Source organism: Nanorana parkeri, unplaced genomic scaffold (genome assembly GCF_000935625.1).
Source record: "Nanorana parkeri isolate BGI_ZX_2015 unplaced genomic scaffold, ASM93562v1 scaffold808, whole genome shotgun sequence".
Classification (NCBI taxonomy): Eukaryota; Metazoa; Chordata; class Amphibia; order Anura; family Dicroglossidae; genus Nanorana; species Nanorana parkeri.
This window is the reverse complement of record NW_017307076.1, coordinates 340,596-364,047: the sequence shown is the minus strand read 5'-3', so window position 1 is coordinate 364,047 and position 23,452 is coordinate 340,596. Positions and strand designations below refer to the sequence as shown.

General features: G+C 38.3%; 1 protein-coding gene across 1 annotated transcript in view; it reads left to right on the top strand.

The window, feature by feature from the left end:
* The window catches only part of KIAA1324L (KIAA1324 like), a 73,305-nt gene that overhangs the window by 47,724 nt on the left and 2,129 nt on the right, over positions 1–23,452 (top strand). The window contains exons 6-20 of the mRNA XM_018565039.1: positions 840–945; positions 1,671–1,823; positions 3,241–3,329; positions 3,778–3,958; positions 5,095–5,223; positions 6,935–7,025; positions 9,416–9,518; positions 11,603–11,740; positions 15,723–15,986; positions 16,812–16,985; positions 17,643–17,832; positions 18,390–18,483; positions 19,421–19,522; positions 20,556–20,682; positions 21,530–21,708. Coding sequence (XP_018420541.1) covers positions 840–945; positions 1,671–1,823; positions 3,241–3,329; positions 3,778–3,958; positions 5,095–5,223; positions 6,935–7,025; positions 9,416–9,518; positions 11,603–11,740; positions 15,723–15,986; positions 16,812–16,985; positions 17,643–17,832; positions 18,390–18,483; positions 19,421–19,522; positions 20,556–20,682; positions 21,530–21,708 — 2,120 coding nt within the window. The remainder of the gene's footprint in view (positions 1–839; positions 946–1,670; positions 1,824–3,240; positions 3,330–3,777; positions 3,959–5,094; positions 5,224–6,934; positions 7,026–9,415; positions 9,519–11,602; positions 11,741–15,722; positions 15,987–16,811; positions 16,986–17,642; positions 17,833–18,389; positions 18,484–19,420; positions 19,523–20,555; positions 20,683–21,529; positions 21,709–23,452) is intronic.

Below are 23,452 nucleotides of genomic sequence, written 5' to 3'. Positions count from 1 at the left end.
TAGAGGATTCCTGTTCAATTATAACAGGGGCTGCAGAAAAAGAGATTGAGGACTCTGTTCTCAATCTCTTTTTCTTTTTTAAAAGAGAAATATCAGCTGTCTGTTTAGACCCCTGATATTTCCCTGAAGCCCCCAACAGTCAAGTAAAAAATATTATTTTTTTAAATATAAATAAATAAAAATACAATTTAAAAAATATAAAATATCTAAAAAAATGTGAAAAGGTTAGAAAAAAAAACATTTTCGGTTTTGGCCTGACATTTTTTAAAAATTTCGGTTTTGAAAATTTCATTTCGGTGCACCTCTAATATTTATATTATATATTTTATGCAATTATGTATTCATAATATAGTATAGAATTATGTACAGCATTATATCTAAAGGATGGATGAAAAGTTAAGTGCAATATAAACAACGTTGGCACCTAATACATTTATTTATACAGATCTCTACACCAGAGCTAAAAGAAGGACATTTAGGAGGAATGTGGGACTGAGAGATTTCGTTCCAAAAGAGGGACAATCCCTCGAAATAAGGGATAGTTGGCAGTTTTGGAGAAATTATTGCTCTAACTATCACTTCCAGCTTTCTAGCAAAGTAGGGTTAATTATTGGGCATTAACAAGCATTTACTAATATTTGAAGAGATTGATTAGTGACCATACTTTTTTATCTGCTGAAAAAAAGAATTGGTCTCTTTTCTGTGCATGGACAAAATATGACAGAGGGCATACTTGTGCAGTGAATCTAGAGAACAGGAAAATCTCGCCACAATCCTTGACTGCCCATAATTACAGAGGGAAACAAGTAATTTTGTTGATGGCATTTTTTTTATTACAGGTGCCTCTAAAATCTGGACCTAACATTCTGTATTGGAGAACTACAGGCATTCTCCTGGGGTCAAAAGTGGTGAAGCCTGTGTTGATAAAGAACATTACAATAGAAGGTAACACGCATATTAAAACACACTAACACAAGATTTATGTTCAAGTTCTAGGACTTTTTGGGCTTTCTTGGTACATCTAAAACCATTTCTTAAAGACTAACTCTGGTCAGTTAAAAAAGAAACTCTTGCAGTGGGGCTACCCTCAGACTGCAAGGATTAAGTGCTCATTTTGGTCTAAGGTGTAAAGTAAAAAAGATGCACTATTGATTCTGTTTTGTACAATACAGTGCTCATGTATTTATGCAATTTATACATGTACAGCAACCTGAAATGTCTCTATCCATAATAAGTGAACTGCACACGTACATCCAGATACAGGGAATCACAACAGCTGCATGGTCAGAAGCATCTTGATGTGATTTGCAAGACCTGCTTAGCCTTAAGGCCTTATGATGAAGCAGTTGTGAAAAACAGTTGCTTCATCTTAAGGCCTTAAGGCAAGGTGGTTCTGATCATGCCACTGTTATGAAGTTTACACTTGCATTAAGATTCTCAGTGGGTTTGTGTGTGGTCCATTTATTGTGGATAGACATTTCAATAAGACAAGCTTGGTCCGAGCACCAACAACAAGGTGGAGAGGTAAGCCAAACTCCCATGTGGCAGCAGTCTTCTTTATGTGCAGCTACCTGTTAAACACCATAAGAGATGTAGTCCCATGGGATCGCTGGTTTACTCAATCCTTATAACCGAGGTGTTGCTAAATCCAGCTCTATCAATCTCTGCAGGTGTTGCCTACACATCAGAATGCTTCCCTTGTAAACCTGGCACATACAGTGATAAATCTGGATCCTCCTCCTGCACGTTGTGTCCCAGGAACACGTTTTCTGACAGAGAAGCTAACGAATGCATTAAGTGCAATCCAGAGACACAATATTCAGGTAAACTCTTAATGTCATATTGCTACGTTAGAAATGAAAATGCATAGAAGTAACTGTCAGTGGTGTATAGTATGTAGAAATTAATTGTTTCTTTTGTTTTAAAATTGTTTAAAAGGGGCATGTTTCTGATGATGGCTGTTTGCGTTTTCCAGGTTTAGCAGCAAGTGAATTGTGAATTTATTGGAAAAATTGACTCTACATAAAATGATTTTATAAACCTGTTACACCCGATTATTTATGTTTGTGTTATTCTTAATCAGAACATAGTTACCCTAGCTTTTTTATTAAGGTAACAAAGAGATCAGTTTTATGCATTATCCCATAGCAACCTTTCAGATTTCCACTTTCACCAGTTTAGAGAAGTAAGACCAGTGACAAAAAGATCAGTATTGGCTGCTGTGTGCACTTAAAAATCTGGGTAATCTGTTTTGGTAACAGTTTCATGCTTACCAGTAGCACAGACAATATGATAAATTATGATAAAGGTTTATAAATCTAAGGTGGCTATAATTAGGCCTCCTGGTACCAAAAATATTTACCAATTTTAGTAAGTCGAAAAATGATATTCTGTCGGTGTTTACCTACTAGACTGCAGTACATACAGATAGTACACATCTAGTAATTTATATTTATCTAACCTAAAATATAAAGTAGATGTTTTTCCATTGTTCTTTTGGACTTAAATCAGTTTTGAAGGATCCATATAAGAACAGAATAACATACAGAATTTCTACCTAAGATTCTAGTGATATAAATGTACAATACAGTGTACATAATGTAGAGGTTTGTGGTATGTGGTGTACAGTGGTGGTCAGTGGAGAAGTGGTTGGGTATAGTGTCAAGCAGTGGATAAGTGGTTTGATACAGTGGTGGTCAATGGAGAAGTGTGTGTGTATAGTGGCAGTCATTAAATAAGTGCATGGGTGCAGTGGCTGTCAGTGGGGAAGTGTGCGGGTATAGTGGCAGCCGGTGGAAAAGAGCACGGGTGCTGGGGCAGCCAGTGAAAAAGTGCATGGGCACAGTGGCTGTCAGTGGAGAAGAGTGCAGGTGCAGTGAAAGTTATCGGAGAAATGTGCAGGTGCAGTGGTGGTCAATGGAGAAGTGTGCTGCTGCAGTAGTAATCAGTGGAGAAGTGTGTGAGTGTTGTGGCTGTCACTGGAGAAGCATGTGGATGCAGCGGTGGTCAGTGTAGAGTTGTGTGGGTAAGTTGATGCAGTGGCAATCAGTGAGAAGTGTGTCAGTACAGTCACAATCATTGGAGAAGTGCAGTGGTGGTAAAATGGACCTTGCAAAATTCCACCAAGAATTGAGACTTTCATCAGTGTAATATTTACACTACATTACATTAAGCTCACTCCAGGAAAACATCTAATAAACCTAATATTCAAAGCTATTTTTGTACATGTTTCTGTTTCAGATGAAGGGTCCAGCAAGTGCATAGATCGTCCTCCTTGTACAAGCAAAGATTTATTTCAGATTCATACACCCTGTGACAGTGAGGGAAAGGTATGATGACATAGCGACTTACAAACTGAATATGGAAAGACATATATTTAAAACTGAGATATTCTTTAATATAAAGTATGTATCAAATTTCAAAATAACAAATAAAGCCCCATTCACACCAGATCCGTTTAGTTGAGATCCGTTTTGCAACGAATGCTAATGCAAGGGCACTGAAAAATAATTGGATGTGAATGGGACCAGTTCACAACACTGCAATTCGTTATGTTCCGTTGCATGCTCTACATGTTTTCAGCACAACCAAAATAGATGTAATTGGAATGCAAAACCATGGACCAAAAGTAAAAAATTAAAAAATGTATTGTTTTTTTAGATGCTGATGATATTGTTAAAACTGACTTGTAATTTAGTGCATTTTAAAACAAATCACAGACAGCCCTAATAGTGTGAATAATAATATTTATATTGTTTGGTTGACACTTTTTGTTAGACCCAAATCATGTACAAATGGATAGAACCAAAAATATGCAGAGAAGAACTGCCTAATGCAATCCAGCTTCCGGCCTCAGGAAAAAAGGAGGACTGTCCACCATGTAATACAGGATTTTACTCTAATGGGACATCACCTTGTGCCCCTTGTCCATTTGGGACCTATTCAGATGGAATACAAGGTAAGATGGTTATTAGAAACGACTTCCCAGTCCACAATTTAATATGTAGCCAAGCAAATCCCAATATCTTCCTGCTGTGTCTGTCTACCACCAATCATGATGATGTGCCAGTAGTGAAGATAAAAGGGGTGGGATCAGGGTTCATCCATGGGGGAGCTGATAAATAAATTGCACAGCATAGCAACTCAGTATTTAGGGCTCCAGTGCCACTCAACAGTAAAATTAAACTGCTTTGCATTCAGGTGGAGGTTTCTACTGTGGCCTGCTACAGATGCTTTAGCAGCTTTTGAATGACTTTGGGCTCATATTAAAGCTGACCATACACCTATAGATTATCTGCAGGTTTTCTATGGTCAGATGGAAAAAGTGCAACAGATTCCTCCATCTAGGCTAAACTGTGTGTATGGAGGAATCTCCCACTGGGCCAAGGTTCAGTATCTTGCTATTCAGCCCCGCTGGCTCTCAAAACACCGGAACAATGCCTGCATCTAATCAGATTGTTCAGGTATTTTGACAGCCAGTGGGGCCGACTAGCAAGATATTGAAGCTCAGCCCAGTGGGAAATTCCTCCATCCACACAGTTTAGCGTAGATGGAGGAATGTGTTGGACTTTTTCTATCTGACCACAGAAAATTTGCAGAACATCTATACGTGTATGGCCAGCTTAACACTAAGAAAAGTTGTTTTTGATCCTTGGGGGAGCACAGAGGGGTACCTTACTCTCTAATTTACTCTGCTCCTTGGTCATAATTCCTTGTAGAGCTGAAGCAAGTGAAACATGTTATAGTAGTAAAGCTATTTAGCAAAAAAAGATATAGGCCATCATAGTGTGGATTGGGGAAAGGATCCTGCTCTTGCCTACATCCGGGGTGATGAACAGCCCTCCCCTATCTTTTGTAATTTCTGGAATACCATATAAAAACACAAATGTTTTTAGTGTTATTAGCAGTTACTGAAGAAATGACCAAATTGTTTATGAATGCCTATAGTGTAAGTTCTGATGCATTTGATGCTTATGAGCAAACCTAAAATCTTCTAGTAGACATATTGCAATTATGTCGATCCACGTTTCTCGTAATTTGCAATGAGAAAAGCAGAAAGTGTTAGAATATGTTTAATATCTTTTTTACCTGCAGAGTGTAAGAAGTGTGCTGCTGGCACAGAGCCAGTCCTGGGCTTTGAGTACAAGTGGTGGAACATCCTTCCGGCCAATATGAAGACATCTTGCTTTAATGTTGGAAATTCCAAGTGTGATGGAATGAATGGTAAGCCATTGCTAATATCTAGCAACTGTTACATCTATTTTCAATGGTGTATTATTTTTCAAATGATTTGCGTGACATTTGGCCAATCATTTTACAGAGCTTTAAGTCAAACTAATAACAAACATTTGGAGAGTGCAGTGTTTTTTTTCTTTGCTGTTACATACGCATGCTTTTTTGGTACAATGTCTCCCTCTGCAGGAGAATTGTTGTTACTATAATATTTGGAAAGCTGTATCCTGCTTCTGCTAAGTGGTTAGAACACATGCATTAGCATAAATGGAAGGTTTAGCATATGCATATGTATACATTTGTATAATAACCAGATAAGATTAAAGTGGAACTCTAGACAACAATTATTACTGAATAAGTCAGTACCTCTTAATTGCATAAAAAACAATCCAGTAAATCATACCCTATGTAAGCTATTCTATACTTATGCCTGTATCCTTTGTTAGCCTCGAAGCTTCGGGAGTAATGCATTCAGACACCAAGTATCATGAATACAGAAGTCAGTTTATTTTTAGTAAATACATAGTTTTTATACAGTTTCGAGACTTTGCAGAAGAGGCGTGATTTGTCTACAGTAAAATACATTCTTAAACAACAACATCATCGAATTAGCTTTGCAAGCGGAAAACACTTTCCATTAGTTATATATATATATATATTGATAATCAGACAGATGATAATCAGATAGATGGACATAAAACAGGAACAAGAAAATTAAACAGATCTTTAAAAATTAACTCTTTCTCCTTTCACCCTATTTACCAGTAAATTGCCTCATAACCTGGAGAGGGTTGACAGTGCTGCAAGTCAGCTGCTAAAATTCCAGCAGTGTTGTCATGCTCTCTCTGCAGCATTTCCCCTCAGACTACAATGCTACACGATTACCTTGGTGCTTCCTAGAATGTACTGCCATGTTAGGAAGTGCCAACAGTGCTGGCCGATACGTGCAAGTGCTCCCTCCCTCCAGAGCTCACTCCATCCTTGAGAGCAGTGGAGAGCTGTAAGTATCTGAGTATCTGCAATGCAACTCCATGCAACATGTAGGCCAGACAACAAAAAAATCCCACAACATAATGTTGTATACAATTCATTTTTTTTCCTGAATGTAAAGAAAAATACACCAGACACTGGGTGGAGCTCAACAATATATGCCCCCAGACATAGTTGCACTTAAGAAAAATGAGGCAATAGCAGTCATGTGACTGCTACAAAAAAAAAAGTGTTTAAACAGTAATTTTTGAGTTTTTATTGTAATGGCCATGTAGTTCTTTGCATATAAGCTCTACACTTAGTTAGCTTTTGATACAGAGCCTTTCTGTGTTCCTTAAATTAGGAGCGGAACAATTAACATGGAATTCAGGAGCCAGTCTCTCCAATCTAGGAGCCAACAGGATTTTTTGAAGCCAGCTCCATTGACAACAACTAGAGTAAACCTTAAAAGTTAGCACCAGTTGTAATATTTAAGGAGCATTGGCTACCTGGTGTTCCAGCCCTGGCATAAATACTTAATATACTCATTATGTGATTACTGCTGTTTTGATCATTTCAAGAAACAGTTGAGTAGCGAATAACACCTGGACTTCCTTGCTCCCTGTATATTTCCAGTAATGTAGCCTTGTTTCTACTAAAATAACAGCAGTCTTGTCACTAATCCATATTTATTATCCGATGCAGCAATTGATATTGACATTTTTTTTTGTAGGATGGGAAGTTGCTGGTGATCATGTTCACAGTGGAGCAGGGGGATCCGACAATGACTACCTTCTGTTGAATCTGCATATCCCTGGATTTAAGTAAGCTATGCCTATATGTCTGCAGAAAAAAAAAATGCTTTTTGTTCTGCTGTCACTTTATGTACATTTTCTTGACTTCTGTGCTTACAGCAGTATTGCAAACAAAGCAATAATATAATAAAGAGGCTTTCACGGATTCTTGTTCGTCAAGGGTAACATATGTCTACCAATACTCCGGTTGTTCTGTCCAGATCAGATGTCAGATTTCACCAGCCTCATTGTGAGTGCTTGGATCTGTGACAGGCAGATCACAGAGCCAGGTTGGCTCAGGCAAGCTATTATGCATGTGCATGCAGGGCCAGATTTAGCCCTCATTCACATGGGTAACAGCCATATCGGGCAGCTCCCAGGAAGGACAGGTTCTGCGTGTGATTTGTACGCATCAGCCTGTCCTTCTCTATGGGAGTACGTGGCTGTATGCCACCCTACGCTCACCCGACCTGCACGTCCATACAGGTGCGGGTGTCCCTGCTTGGACGCAGACAGGATCCATTCTGTCAGTGTATGAGTATGGACACCCGCACAGACGTGCAGGACCGGTAAGTGTAGGGCGGCGTACAGCTGCATACTCCCATAGAGAAGGACAGGCTGCTGCATATAATCACATGCAGCACCTGTCCTTCCCGGGAGCTGCCCGATACGGCCGTGCACCCAGCACGGATTTGTACGGACCGGCCGTTACCCGTGTGAAGGAGGGCTAACTTGCGCATAGTAGACATGTCTTTTGGTGAAGTCAAAGAGGCATTTTATTACATGTATAATTATTGTCCACACAATTTTTTTTCATTCCTCTTCAGAAGGAATAGACATGTTATATAAAGTTATTCATGCTTTACTAAAATATTCTAAAGTCAGCTCAGGACCAGGAAAATGGGTAAATGTTTTGTGTAAAAGCTGCGATTATAGCAGAGGGGTGTTAATTGTGGTGGGCCTACAGGCTGCAGTGATGAAAATCTGACCCTGCATGTACAGTCACCTTACAAAAGAGCTTGTACTGCATTTTAAACTTAAACTCCTATTAAAAATCCATAAATGCAGATCCCACAAGAAACTTTTACCTTTACCAGCAAGAAAAGCCTTTGTACCCTTTCTCTCTGATTTACTGGGGCCTGACTTTGCGTGGCTCCGTGACGGAAGTTCCATGGAGTCAAGGTAATAACAAGCATTCTGTATTGTCTCCAATAAATCAGGACTTAAACTTATAAAACGTTTGAGATAAAGTACAAGGTCATTTAAAAAAATCCAAAGCTACTCTAGTTTATTGCATTTTCTACTTACTCCTTACCAACTGCAGAACTATAAAAGCTTTATTTTATATATGCTACAGCCCCTTGCAGTTTAGGAGTCTATTTACATTGCTTTGCTTACCTCACTTTCTGATACATTTTAGCCTGCATTTATCCAGAGAGAAAGTCAGGTAAGCAAAGCAATGTAAATAGACTCCTATTTGTCTAACTGCAAGTATGCTTTGCATAAGTGCACATTATGACATGTGCCGACTCACCACGATGTGGATTTGAGTTCCACTTTAATACCCAGCATGACCACAGTATTTTCTACACATAAATTACTGTGGCCATGCTGGGTATTAAAGTGGAACTGAAATCCACATCTTGGTGAGTCGGCACATGTGATAGTATGTACTTATGCAAAGCATACTTGCACTTTATGACTAACTTACCTGCCTAAGCACCCCTGTTTAGCAATGCAATTCCCGCAGGCTACCTCCTTGCTGCGTTGCTACCAAAGACATCTTTGCCTGGCCTTCCTCCAGTTTTAAGGTCTTTGCTTATCTTGGTTGGCCAGTTGGGAATGCAGACACAGCTCATTATGCAATCAGAAGAACATTTTTAGCAGGTAAGGCAGAAGCTTTTTAGGCACAAGAGACATAGAGAGTTTCTTCTGCCATAAAAGCTTACCTGCTAGCATTTTTTTGTTTTTTTACTAGACCTTAGTTCTGATTTAACATTCACTTTTCCATCACAAACTGCACATCCATTTTTCCATCACAACTATAATATGAAAAAAACATCAGAGTGCGCTGGCATAGTATAGTAAATTGGAATCATTTTTATTTAAACACAAACACATCCCATTTACTACACTATGCCAGCACACTCTGGTGTCCTTTTTGTATTATAATTGCAATGCTCTCCACACACACCTGTGAACTGCATAATCCACTCTAAATATATGTGAAATTGCTCCTGTGCTGTAAAGATGTGATTACCTTCAGTGCTTCAAGTGCTGCAGGAGTTATTATAGTGCATTCCATTTATCCATGTCTATTGGCCCTAAAATGGCTAGCCTTAGAGCTTAATAAGAATAACAAAATACATGTTGTGAAACATAGCTCGAGGTCTACAAATGATTTTGCTTTACAATTTTAGGCCTCCAACATCAATGACTGGGACAAATGGCGCAGAACTGGGCAGGATTACCTTTGTGTTTGAGACTATTTGTTCAGCAGACTGTGTGCTGTACTTCATGGTGGTAAGTGATGCCCCAGGATATATTTCTGCTGATTGCCAGTTATTCTCATGATTTTTATAGATGTAGTAGTTTTGATTTCTGCAAGTGTGCACGTGTCTTTGTTAGCAGTACTGGCAGGAAAATATTGATGCTCTCAGGCACATGTTAATCTAAATTTTATGTATGCTTGAAAAGTGGTATCTTTGGGGGAATGAAGGTTGTTTATCCAAAATATTGGGATAAATGAAAAAAAACCCACAGTAACTGTATTAACCTTGTTTAAAAAATATCACGACCATTAGACTTACCTTTGAGATTGTGCCTTACATGCTAGGCCTGCCTAATATTTAAGATGTTGTATAAATGTGCTTGTGTGGGTTTTCTCCAGGTGCTCCAGTTTCCTCACTCGGAAGACATGCTGGTAGATTAATTGACTCCTGTTTAAAATAGGCCTTAAGCTGACCATACACCTATACATTTTCTGCAGATATTCTATGGTCAGATGGAAAAATTGCAACAGATTCCTCCATCTACGCTAAACTGTGTGGATGGAGGAATCTCCCACTGGGCCAAGCTTCAGTATCTGCTAGTCAGCCCCTATATATACAGGTGAAACTCGAATAATTAGAATATCGTGCAAAGTTCATTTATTTCACTAATGCAACTTAAAAGGTGAAACTAATATATGAGATAGACTCATTACATGCAAAACAAGATAATTCAAGCCGTGATTTGTCATAATTGTGATGATTATGGCTTACAGCTCATGAAAACCCCAAGAACCCCAAATCCACAACCTCAAAAAAGTATATTATTACATGCAATCAATAAAACAAGGATTGTACATAGAACAATATCGGACCTCTGAAAAGTACAAGCATGCATATGTACTCAGTACTTGGTTTGGGCCCCTTTTGCAGCACTTACTGCAATTACTTTTGCACGATATTCTAATTATTCGAGTTTCACCTGTATATATATATATTTAAATCCTTTGTTACATCTCTGCATTGTTGCTCTCCTGCAGTCTGTTTTCAGCCACCTCCTGCTTACATGCATGGACATGGACTGCAACTGCTGCACATCATATTTTAGGGCAGGTTTTCCCAATGGTGACAACAGTGGAGCAGTGTGTGTTGGCATGGCCACTTGTAGTGTCAGCACATGTGAGGTTGACAATGCAGGAGAACAACTAGAAGACAGGGACCAACAAAAAAAATAAAAATATAACCCTGTAACAGGAAGTGTTTGAACATAAATCTTAAGGGCAGGATCACAAGGTACTATTTTATTGGAAGCTGCAGATTAAAAAGCATTGAAATGTCTTTATTATACATTGAGGTAAACCTGTACCGAAAGCAACATGTAGGCTACCATTACCAACTTCCTTCTGACTTTACTAGTTACCTGGTTGTCTGTGGCTTCCACACTTCAGGGTTGATTTACTAAGGGTAAATAGGCTGTTAGCTTTGTAAGGGAATTTGCACTTTGCAAGGGAATTTTCCCTTAGCTTGGTGAATGTGGTGACATTTTACTTTGTAAGGAATACCCAATAATGTGCAAAGAAAAAAAAACCCCCAGTATTTTTGCTTGGATATGATTGGATGATTGAAGTCAGCAGAGCCTCACCTCATTCACTAAGCTAAGGGAAAATTCAGGCTTAGATTTATATAAACAGTATGTCTCTTCATGGCAAGTGTATTTATTAAGAAATACATTTTCCATCACTCTCCCTTCTACCCGGGGTTAACACAATGTATGTAAACTCAAAATCTATTTTGTAAGTCTGGCATCATGTCTCACTGTATACAGTTTTCATAAGCACAAAAATATATTTTGAATGTGTTACAAAGTTTCTTATCTGGAGATCCTGGCAGCAATTCCTTTACAGGCTGATAGCAATAAGTCATTGCCTAGCAATAGACAACAGCATTGTCAACCTGCTATGTTTGCTTCTTGAGTTGACTATTATAGTTGTCTATTATAAAGACACTGCAAACAAAATGGCTGCCCTATGCAAGCATGTGCATTGTTGAAACCTTGGACATTGAAGGTATTGTTTCATATATTATGTTATATTTGTGAAATTATTTTCATTCCTACAGGATGTAAACAGAAAGTCCACAAGTGTGGTAGAATCGTGGGGAGGAAATCGAGAAAAGCAGTCTTACACTCACATCATAAACAAGAACGCTACGTACATGTTTACGTGGGCATTTCAGAGAACCAACCAAGCTCAATTTGTAAGTTTATCATGTGCTGAAGTATATCATTCAGAGAATACAGGTTAATAATAGGGCTGGTAATGATTAAAATTTTCCTGTTCGATTAATCAAATTTTTTTAAATCGATTAATCGACTAATTTCGATTAATTAAACCGCACATACAGAGGGGGGGTCTCACCAGAGCTTTGAGGGGGCCTCACCAGGGTAGCAGGGCTCTGTGGGGGTCTAACCAGCCTTGTTAGAACAACAAGAGGGCGCAAAACTAGGTCAGCTGACTGCCTGGACCGAACATATCAGGGAAGGTGACAGGAACAATAAATATATATGTATAATGTACTTACTTACGTGGGTCTGGAAACCAGATGTGAACCGGCCTGTGAGGAGGATCAGGATGTCCAGAATGTATGTTGAATGGCGGCAGCCTCAGGCAATATATCAGCCGCCATTCAACATACATTCTGGACATCCTGATCCTCCTCACAGGCCGGTTCACATCTGGTTCCCAGACCCACATAAGTAAGTACATTATACATATATACAGTATTTATTGTTCCTGTCACCTTCCCTGATATGTTCGGTCCAAGCAGTCAGTTTTGCGCCCTCTTGTTTCTCTCTTTGGTTTTCACATCCGATGCACTCATGAACCAGGAGACTCACCGCCCCAAGTCATTCCGTTCAGGTAACGAAGGGAAGGGGGAGGAGTCCGGTGACGTCACGGACATCGACGTCAACGGACTCCTCGATCGATCAAAGAAATGAATGATTAATCGACGGATTAATCGTCAATTTCCGCACCCCTAGTTAATAATAGTATGAAACATTTGCTAGGTAGTAGGACTTTAATATTTCTGTTTAAGTGTGCTTTGAACAGTCTATGACATGGTGTGAATTCCTTAACACATGAACAGATTTAATGATATACGAGCATAACTTTCCTTGTTTTCTACTTAATATATTTTGTGTACCCAAGAGATACAAGTAGAGGAAACACATAATACTTGACAAAATTGATGTTTAAAAATAGACTCTTCAGTGGTTTTGCAGTGTTTGGTAGCATAGTAGCATAAGGAGATAATATATGAAATGAAATGGATGATATTATACAGTGTAATGTCTTATAATAAGCATGCACAATTTTGCTGCTAGTCTATGGGATTTATGTAAATAGCCATAGTGAGTAGTAATAACCAGATATTAATTTGATATGTCACAATCAGTATAACAAAGGTTTGTGCACCAGAAGATTGCTGTAAGCCTGAAAAGACAACAATAATAATATCACCCAAGTTGTTCTGAATTAATGTATGACACATAAATTGCCACTACAATGATCACAACAGGCAACCAACAAACTGTTGGCTAGCCCAAGATAGCCTATCCTACTATCAGCATGCCTGAGATTTGTGCAAGTGTCCTAGGAGGATGGATGTCCTTTTTTCAGCTCTGCTATTTTTTGCTATAACCTTTCCTTTTTTTTCTTCAATCAAGACTCTTCTCTACATTGCTGCTAGAGCTGATCTCTACGAATGCAGCTATCAGGTGCCACCAGTCCTCAGCCTCGCTTTCAGAGTGCCATGACTCGACCCTGCTGGTGTTGCAAGACTAGCCTGGAAATAACCTGGGTGCTTTCCAGACTCTGTTCTGGTAACAAGTTGGCCATGGAACACTTTGTAGGGCCAGATACCTGGTGATCTCTCTGCTCTTGCTATCTTGTTCTAGAGATCATTGGCTTCTCATTCTTTGATTAAGACCTTTGTGCAGGGAGTCATCCATGTTGCTTCCCTTGTTCGCTCTTCTGTGACTCTGTGGGATCTGAATGTGGTTCTCTCTGAGCTTCAAAAACTGCCATTTGAATCCATTAGAGACATGCCTTTTGCCTACTCTCCCTCAGGTGGTGTTCCTTGTAGCTATCACGTCTACTAGGCAATTGTCTGTGTTATTGGTGTTATCTTGCAAGAATCTTTTCTGGTTTTGCTCCAGGACAAGGTTTTAAGGCCTCGAGCTACCTTTTTATCTAAGTTATTATTGGCCTTTTACCTCAAGCAGGACATTGTTCTTATGTCCCTCTGTCTCACTCCAGTTTATCAAAAGGATATTTTTCTATATTGACTTGATCTGGTTGTGGCTGCGGAAGTTCACCTGTCAGCTACTGATTTCTTCAGAAAGACTGATCCCGTTTTTGCCATGCAGGATGGTATCTGCAAGGGTGCACCATCTCTAGGTGGCTCACAGAGACCATTATTCAAGCTTACGGTCAGGGCCCCAAGGCCAGGTTCCTCAATGCACCCCCCATCGGGGCGGCGGGGTTAGTTTGAATCTTTTTTAATTTTTTCTTTATTCTATTTTACATTTTTATTTATCTTATCTTTTCCTTTTTTATTTTATAATTTTAAACTTTTTTATCACGTTTTAATTTTTGTTATTTTTTAAATTATCTCTTATTATCTTTTACTTTCTTAAATTTTTATTTGTTTAATTTTTTTACTATTTGTCAATTTAAATTATTTTTTTATGCAATTTGTTTTACTTAACTTTATTGCTATCACACAGGAGCTAACAAGCCCCTGTGTGATAGCATTTAGAGGTGACAGTTTCTGTTTACTGAACGGACTTTCTCCGCTCTACACCCTGCTCTCCATCCTAAACTACCATGCCGTAGTCCCAGGTCCCCCTGAAGAGCAGGGGACCCCGAAAACAACGGTGGGGAGGGAGGCGGCCAGTGTGGAGAGGCAGCCAGGGGTGGGCCATGGAAGGGGAGGTAGGGAATTTGGACGGGCGAGCAGGTTAATTACAAGTGATCTCAGCATCCCCGAGATCACTTGTAGAAAACGAGCTGCAGCTTCCCCACTCTACATTTAACCCTGCTGCTTGCCCAAAGCAGGGCTAAATGTAGAAAAAAAACTACCCGTCCAGCGCCCAGGACTACTTGTCCCAAGCGTCGGGCGATAGGAATTTCACACCTCTGCTGCCCCTCTACGCCCTGCTGCTGCGGGGCCGGGCCTTGGTGGCCTTGTGGGAAATCCGGCCCTGCTTACGGTCTCAAGGATCAAGTTCCACACTTTTTAGTTAAAGGCGCACTCTACATGATGTGAGTACCTCTTGGGCTTTTTGGCATTAGGATTGGCAAGGCTGACTCATGTCTAAGTTCTATAAGGTGGATGTTCAGGCCTTATCAAATGCCAGCTTCTGACGTAAGGTCTTTCACATGAACACTTTGGGCTTTAGGCAGTCCCCAGTTCTATTTTTCTTGGGCCAGATAACATTGGTTTGCAGTGTTGGCCAACCCTCAGTTGGAGTGCTTTTGAACGTTCCAAAGGTGAAAGACTGTTCTTGGAGTTCATTGAGGCATACAATGCACCCCTCTTTGTTTATAAACATCCTCTTGGTACTGCTTTGCTACAAAACATAGGCATGCTGGAAGTAGGAGGGAGTTATACTGGGCTGGTCTATAGTTATTTTGTTTGACAGTGTCCAACCCTTCTGTAAATTGCAGTATAATCCAAAAGTGAAGACGTCTTGTGTCCCTCAGTAAACTTCCTTAAAAGGATTTTATGTTGAGTCCAAAAATCCTATTTTTGTTTAACATTCCTTAGTTGATCTTTATTCCTCTGGCTGAAAGAATGGGGATAAATTGTTTTAGTTCATGAGAATGGAACACCATAAATGCATTCCCTGGAATTACCAGAGACAAATCTTTTTAATATGTTATCTTATAAACTCCTGCATAAATATTGTCTTTATGTTATTTTCATTAACCATCATACATAACTTTAGAAATAATGAACAGTTTTCTTATCTTGGTTGTTTGTGTAGGCAGAGGCATAATACACTCTTATTAAGACTGTCTCAATTTATTTAAAAAACCATTGATCACATTTTTAATTTGTTGAGATGGCTAATATTGCAGCAAAATTTGAGTTGAAATTAAATTATACTGCATTATTCACTGTTTACTTAGCAAGGAGTAAAAATTTCCTTTGTGGGTTTTTTTTCTTCCAGAGCCGACATTATATAAACGATGTTGTAAAGATCTATTCAATAACTGCAACCAATGTTATGGATGGAGTAGCATCAACCTGCCGTGCCTGTGCCATGCTTTCTCAACAGCTAGGATCTTCCTGTGTCCCTTGTCCTGCAGGGCATTATATTGATAAAGAGAGCAGTACATGTAAAGAATGCCCAGTCAACACATATCTGTCTCCACATCAAGTGTATGGAAAGGAGGCCTGCATTCCCTGCGGTCCTGCAAGTAGAAGTAACAAGGTACCTTATGCTAAGTGCTCCTATAGCATGCCCATTCCCTTCTGTCTGATCTGATAGCTTAAGTCCAAGGCTTTTAAAGGCTAACTGCAGTGTCAGCAGCCCAATTTGGTGGCTGGTCCTTAGGCTGAGAAAACAAACAGCTAGCTGTGCTCTGTAATGTTAACTCTATTGATAAAGTTACACAAAAGTGTCACAAAAGTGCTGTTAAATGTTGTAAAGGTTAAGTGCTTACACATGACATGTATAAGTGGTCTCATCTCTTCTCTGATATCTCTTAACCTCATATATTAAATTGCAGGGTCATCTGAAATGAATGCAGAATCTTAAAAAATGTAATTCTTCTGAGTCAAACTGTACAAAAACCACCCTTCTGAGCACAATTCAAATATCGCTTTATATTTTATAAAGCTGCTAGAGCTGTCTTGTACCCTTCTCTCAGTCAGACACTTGCACAACCCTTTCAAATATGTGCCTTATGGTGTGAAACGACACTCCCTTTCCTCCAAGCCTCACCACTCAGTCCATGTAATTGTGGTTGGTGAAGACAGCTTCACTGCTGCTACATGCATCTGACAAGGCCAATAAACTGTAATTTCTACCCCTAATAAACTTTGTTTTATGGAAAACTTTAAAAAAGAGAATAAAAGAGTAATAATTAAATTACAAAAGCTAATGTAGTAGACATGTATATATTGCTGTGTGTATGCTTTCAATTGATTTTTTAATATTTACATTTTATTTAGGTTTATTAACTTTCTGTATTGGGAGTGAAATATTTTAGAATTAAAACATCTTATTCATAATGATATTCCTTCTTTTTTTCAGGATCATTCAGCCTGCTTTAGTGACTGCTCCTGGTCAATAATGCATGAAAACCAAAGTTTAATATACAATTTCAACAGACTTAGCAGTGTAACAACCCTCACGAATGGACCCAGTTTCACTTCCAAAGGGACAAAGTACTTCCACGTATTCAACATCAGTCTGTGTGGAAATGAAGTAAGAACTTAGGGTTATTATAACGAAAGTCACAATGAACAGTTCAACACGTATTAAGGGAATTATTTCATGTAGTGTCACTGAGTGTAGTGTCATACTGCAGAATAATCGGGTCATACACAATGGTATTTCAATTTCCCATTAGTCTAATAATACCAGTATATCACATTCAAATCAAAGAGATATGGAGAGGTTTGTGGATCTCAAGATCAAATGTAAAGTATGGAAATATGGATATGTTTGCAGATTGATACAAGAGAATTTTGTCTATGACAATATAATTGTAAAAAAGGTGTTAATGAGCTTCTCTTCTCCCTTTATTAGTTCTCCAGCAACTCCTGATCTATTGCTCATGGGTAGGAGAGTTTAGAGATGTCAATTACACTTAGCCCGCACACTTTATAGAGAAAAAGCACTATTCAAATGTACCTGGATGTACAGGAATAGTGTGTACAAGCGTGGGTACCACCATCAGTGGCACACTTGTCAAGTGTGTGATATTCAGTTTCTGTTGTATGCTAACCACTTCTGACCCCCATAAACCTACTTATTCACCCCTTTTGATATCACATGTGGTGTAGAATTTTAAAGTTTGGAGTTAAATGTAATTTTATCTTGTAGCGGTAATGTGTTTTTCTTTTTCTTTTTTTTTTTAAGGGGGAAAAGATGGCTATATGCACTGATAACATTACTGATGTCACAGCCAAAGACATGGAAGCAGAGCCTGACGACATATCCAACTTTGTGAAAACATTTGTCTGCCAATCCACTATCATCCCATCTGACAGCAAGGGATTCCGAACAGCTTTGTCATCACAATCAGTTAGCTTGGCTGATAGTTTTCTAGGTATGTTACAATACAGCACTATAAGTCTTTATTACAATATACTAATCACTAAGAGGCAAGAACTCATCAGCAATTAATACAGCCACATTTCTTGACGCGTGACTGAATTGTTTTTGGTTACAATCTGGACCAAGCCTGTAAAAATCAGACCAACTCAAGTCTGTAAATAATAACATACAGGCTTAATTATAGGAAAAATCAGAAATCCAATGAAAGATCATAATACTACAAAAGGCATATATTTAAGGATGCAGTGTTCCTTGGTCCAGTTTTTAAATCACTTTACTGTTCTGAAGATACTGCAAGTTCTGTAAAAACACAGGATTATGTTATAAAAATAGTCACTGCTCAGCTCTCAGGCCTGAAGAACATGTAAACCCTCGAGCTAATTCGGCACAGTTTCAGGACATACAGAATTCTTCTTGCTTTATTATCGAAATGCATTTTTATCACCTGTGAGTATCCAAATCTAAATAAATAGTATTTGCTATTGTAATTTTTTACCTAGCTATAAAATTAATAGCTTTTCATGTGAGTGTTCTATTTTATCAATGCAGGTGCTACAGCAGGCACAAGCCTGGGAGAAGCCAGCATTAAGCCAGACACATTTCCTGCCGTGAAGAAGATACCAGATATAAATTTCTTTTTCAAGTAAGTTGGGGATTGGTTAATATTACTTTTTTAATAAAATATATTTCAGTTTGAATTTTATCAACTTGCTTTAATCTTAGTTATTGCAGAATAATAAACCTTTCAGTATTATCTACAGAAAATGGTAGCAAAACGCATTTTAGAATTAAAAGTGACACAAAACTTAGGCGTTAAATCTTAACAATGCATTCAAGTACCTTATTAACAAAAATGTATCCTATTTGTAGATCCTCAAATCATCTCTGAATTGGTGCTGAAACCCGCCCATCCTTATGGACGGTGGCTACTTTTGTTCCCCATGGTCCCTGTGTGTGTTGTAAAGTAGCCACCACTCCAAGCTCACTGCTGTAATGGACTACAAGCTCATGTGTAGTTTACTAATTTGTATTTAGATTGTAGTCTATCAGTGGAGCGAGCTCGTAGAGGTGCCTACTTTATAACACACACAGGGACCATGGAGAACAAAAATACCCACCCTCCAGAAGGAAGGACAGTGTCAGCATGGATTCAGAGATGATTTGAGGATCTACGGCTGTGTGATACACAGATAAGATACATTTTTGTTAATAGGATACGTGAATGCATTTTTTTTAGATTTAACTCTTGAGTTTAGTGTCACTTTAAGGCAAGATATGTGCACGGGATCAGCCATTATATTGTGATACAGATTTTGATTACATAATGGTATTAGTGCAGGAAGTTTGGGGGCATATATATAATACAGTAAATGTGACTTTCATTAAACATTTACTGGTGGTGAATGTGGCTTTGACACCTGGAACACCAGCAGTGGAGGTTTGGTAAATGTCATATTCTCTGCCTTGGTGTTTATTGCTCCAAAAAAGGTTAACTTTTTGTAATACTGCAGCCATAAAAACTTATGATTCTTGGATTTGTATGGTATATTTTCTCAGGTCTTCTTTTTTTATTTTCTTAGATCTTCTGAAGTTACATCATCATGTGAAAAAGGGAGAGCTACAGTGATTTCTTTGAGATGCAACCCTACAAAACTTGGTCAAGGAGATATTTCAGTGCCCAGGTAATTTAAAGTGGATGCCCTTTTTCATCTTCAAGATGACATTAAATTACGTTTTCAAATGTTTATTAAATCACTGTACTAGATCATTGTACTAGAATTTCATTTATTAGTAAGTCTAAGTAATGTTTATAATGTAAGATTCCCTGTATTTGAGAGATATAGAAAATAGGCGGGCCGTGTATGTGCTTTAAGGAAGACAAAAGTAACTTTTTCATAATACATTCTACTGCTACTGTGTCATCATGAAATCAGGTACAGGTGAAAACATCATATTTAAACACTGTATAAATGTCAAAGTGTCTAGACTTAAAAGGAAGTTTTGACTGCATTTTGAATTGCAAGGAAATTATATTTTCAGTGAGCACATCTTTTAATAAACATATATACAGTGTAGATAGATAGATAGATAGATAGATACATATCTATCTATCTATCTATCTATCTATCTATCTATCTATCTATCTATCTATCTATCTATCTATATAGAGATCTATATATCTTTGGGACTTTTGCTTTATACTTAGTAGTATGGGTTGTCAGCCGAGGCTAGCAGGCATACTATAAACAAAAAGTATTTCAAAATTAGCAAGGGCAGAGCTGGTGCACATTTGGTGCTCAAAGGTAAGATATGGCAGGCAGCATCCTATCAAGAGCTATCATCTTGGCAATAGTATTTTAATTTGAAGGGTGATCCAAGTTGATTTTCTGCAGAGAGGGTCTTTGGCATTCCTCGCACCATAAAAGGTACAGCAGGGTAATCGACATTAGGGCTTACCTAGCAAGGCCAAGATCAAAGTCCATTAGCCTATATACAACGATCAATAATCATAATTTGCTAGTCTTCCTAAGTATCTTTGAATTTTCTCTGGTTGCTATGTTACTTTATATTATTACCCCTATTAAATGTGACAGAGTTAGTACTTGTTCCAGGGTGTTAATGACATACAAGAAATGTTCTCCCCGTATTTTTCATGGTTTACATTTTTACAGGTGAATAGATATTTTAGAATTGGATGAACTTTTTGTCTTGTAGATTATGTCCTGCTGGTACATGTGATGGTTGCAGTTTTCATTTCCTCTGGGAAACAGCAGATGCATGTCCTCTCTGTATGGAAAATGACTATCAAAAGATAGAAGGAGCTTGTCGAAAAGGACAGCAGGTATTTAATAAGTTGCAGTCTACTGAAATTTCTGTTGGTTCTTGAGAATGTTATAACACTTAATATAAACCCTTAACACAAATCCTTAACTCATCAATTAACCCTTAAACTAACCATAAAACACGATCCTTATCCAGCCCCCTTAAAACTTAACCCATAGCCTCGCCCTATACTTGAAACTTACCCTTTAAAACTTATTCTTAACCCTAAAACATAACTTATCACTTCACCCCCTATAACCTAACCCTAACCATAACATCTACTCTTAACTCTAAACTTAATCTAACTTTTATCCCCTTATCAATGCCAAACTACTGATACTGAATATTTTCAGTTTTGCACCAAATGCATAGGTGCCTAATCTACAGCACTTAAACCATCTGGGTGACCCATTATGATACTTCACACTTCTCTTTTTCATCATCAAACTGTACATGAGAAATAAAAACCTCCAATGCACACAAGTCAGAGTTCTTATTTCCAAGGGTTGGAAATGTTCTTTCCTGTCACCCATTCTATGACCAAGCCCATGCATAAGCAAGATTTTAGAGAACACTGCATTTCTGCAGCATATAATAAGTACTCTGATACAGGCAGGTCAGGGCTGCATTAACGCTGACTTATATGAATAACAGGCTTATATATCTGGTTTCTAATTTGATGTGGAGGTCGGAAAGGAGATACTTTTTTCTTGGGATTTTAACCCTTATGTGCTTACCAATGAAAAAAACAGCTAAGCAGTCCTGTTTTTCAGCAGTAAAGAATAAACAAGTGTTATCAAAATTATACTTTTTATTGACCTTATTGATATTTATATAGCATTCTTAATATGTGATTTAACTTGAAGGAAACTCATTATGTGTGGAATGAGCCGAAACTGTGCATGAAAGGTGTACCTCTACCAGAAAAAAGGACAGCGGCCTGTGAATCAATAGACTTCTGGCTGAAAGTGGGAGCTGGTGTTGGTGCCTTCGCAGCAGTTCTTCTAGTAGCACTGACCTGTTACTTCTGGAAAAAAACCCAAAAGTGAGTGCAGATTGTACATTTAAAGTTTGATTTGATTTTTATGCACGGTCTGGGAGTGTTATCATGTGTTTATAGTAACCAATATAATTTGGAGATCAATAAAATTCACAAATTTCAAAGTTACAGTATTTAACCGGTAATTTCTGTACACATAGATATACAAAACACAAGTACTTAGAGGGGCATGACATAAATATATGTATTAAAGGTGTCTTGGCTTCTAGTCATGTACAAACCGGGGGAAAGCAATTTTCAAACATTATACAGCCTTATGTAGTGCTTAGTTACTTCATGTGATGTTCAGTTACTTAGTTACTTCATGTGATGTTAAAAGAGAACTATGGCCCAACCTTTTTTGCCATAGTTCTTTTTAGGGTCACAGGAGGACATATACTTATGTCCTCCTGTGACCCAAAAGTCAGCAAATAGCAGGCTATTGCCCACTATATGCTGACAGGGCAGAAGCGCTCTGCAGCCGGGATGGATCCTGACAATAGTGTCGAGAACCACTCCACTACCTGATTGACAGCATGCTCTGCCTCTCTGCCTTCCCTTGCCCCACTCTCTGCAGGGAGATGATCAGTAACTGAATGATCAGCGGTATGTGATCGCTCAGTTCTTGTTCAATAGAGCCAACGTGTGACAGCTTCAGTGTCAAAGTTGCCTCTAATTATGGGGATAAGTGTATTTCACTCTCCTCATAATTCTCTTTTAAGACATTAGTTGTTCCCTTATCCCTTAATGACTGTCAATATGAAACCTAAAGTGAAGCTCCAGTCACATATATTATTTACTTAAAATGTGATTGGGTTGCATTTTATTAGGTTTATGTGCACCTGTGCTTAGATTATGGCCATTATGGGGTTGCTTTACCAAAGGCAAATAGACTGTTCACTTTGCAAGAGAATTTGCACTTTGCAGGGGAATTTTCCCTTATTTTAGTGAATGAGGGGAAGCTCAGCTGACTTCCATCATCCAATCATGTGCAAGCAAAAAGAATGTTTTTTATTTTCTTTGTTCTTCCTTGGGAATTTTTTGCAAAGTGGATTGTCACCATCACAAAAATCACAAAGCTAAGAGTAAATTCCCCTGTAAATGCAAATTCCCTTGCAAAGTGAACAGACTATTTGCCTTTAGTAAATCAACCCCTATATGCTTACATGAAATGTTCTTATGAAGATTTTCTATTAAAGGTGGAATTTTTTACAATGTTACAGAGGTGCTGATTACTACTTGTTTGGGATCACAACAAAGATTCTAAAGATAGTTTTCAGTGGTTTCTAACAGCTTAAAACATCTGCTGTTTGTTTGCATTCAAAAGCTGATGGGCTGCCAAGATTCTGATGCAATAGAAAATAATAGGCAAAAAAAATAAGATTTCTGTGCGTCTGTTGCAAACTTTGAAGACAATTGTTTGCAATGCCTATAGCTACAGAGGCGAATGGTGGTTTTAAAGTGTTTTTACTGCTTGTTCCTAATATATAAAAACTTTTTTGTGCATAGTCTGGGAACAGGTTTACTTTAGGGTTTTCCATCAGTGGAATGGTTCACTTTAGTTGTTGCCCCCAGTGGAATACCCTTCATACCCCTTTCCCAACTTATTAGCATTGTGTCTGTAAAAACTGAGCTGATCTTTAAGGACCTGAATATCAGCTGAGATAAAATGCCACATTTGCTGTCACAGCAAGCCAATAGGACTATGAATTCAAGTTCTGTGGAGAGATTGTTTTGTAACCAGCAATAT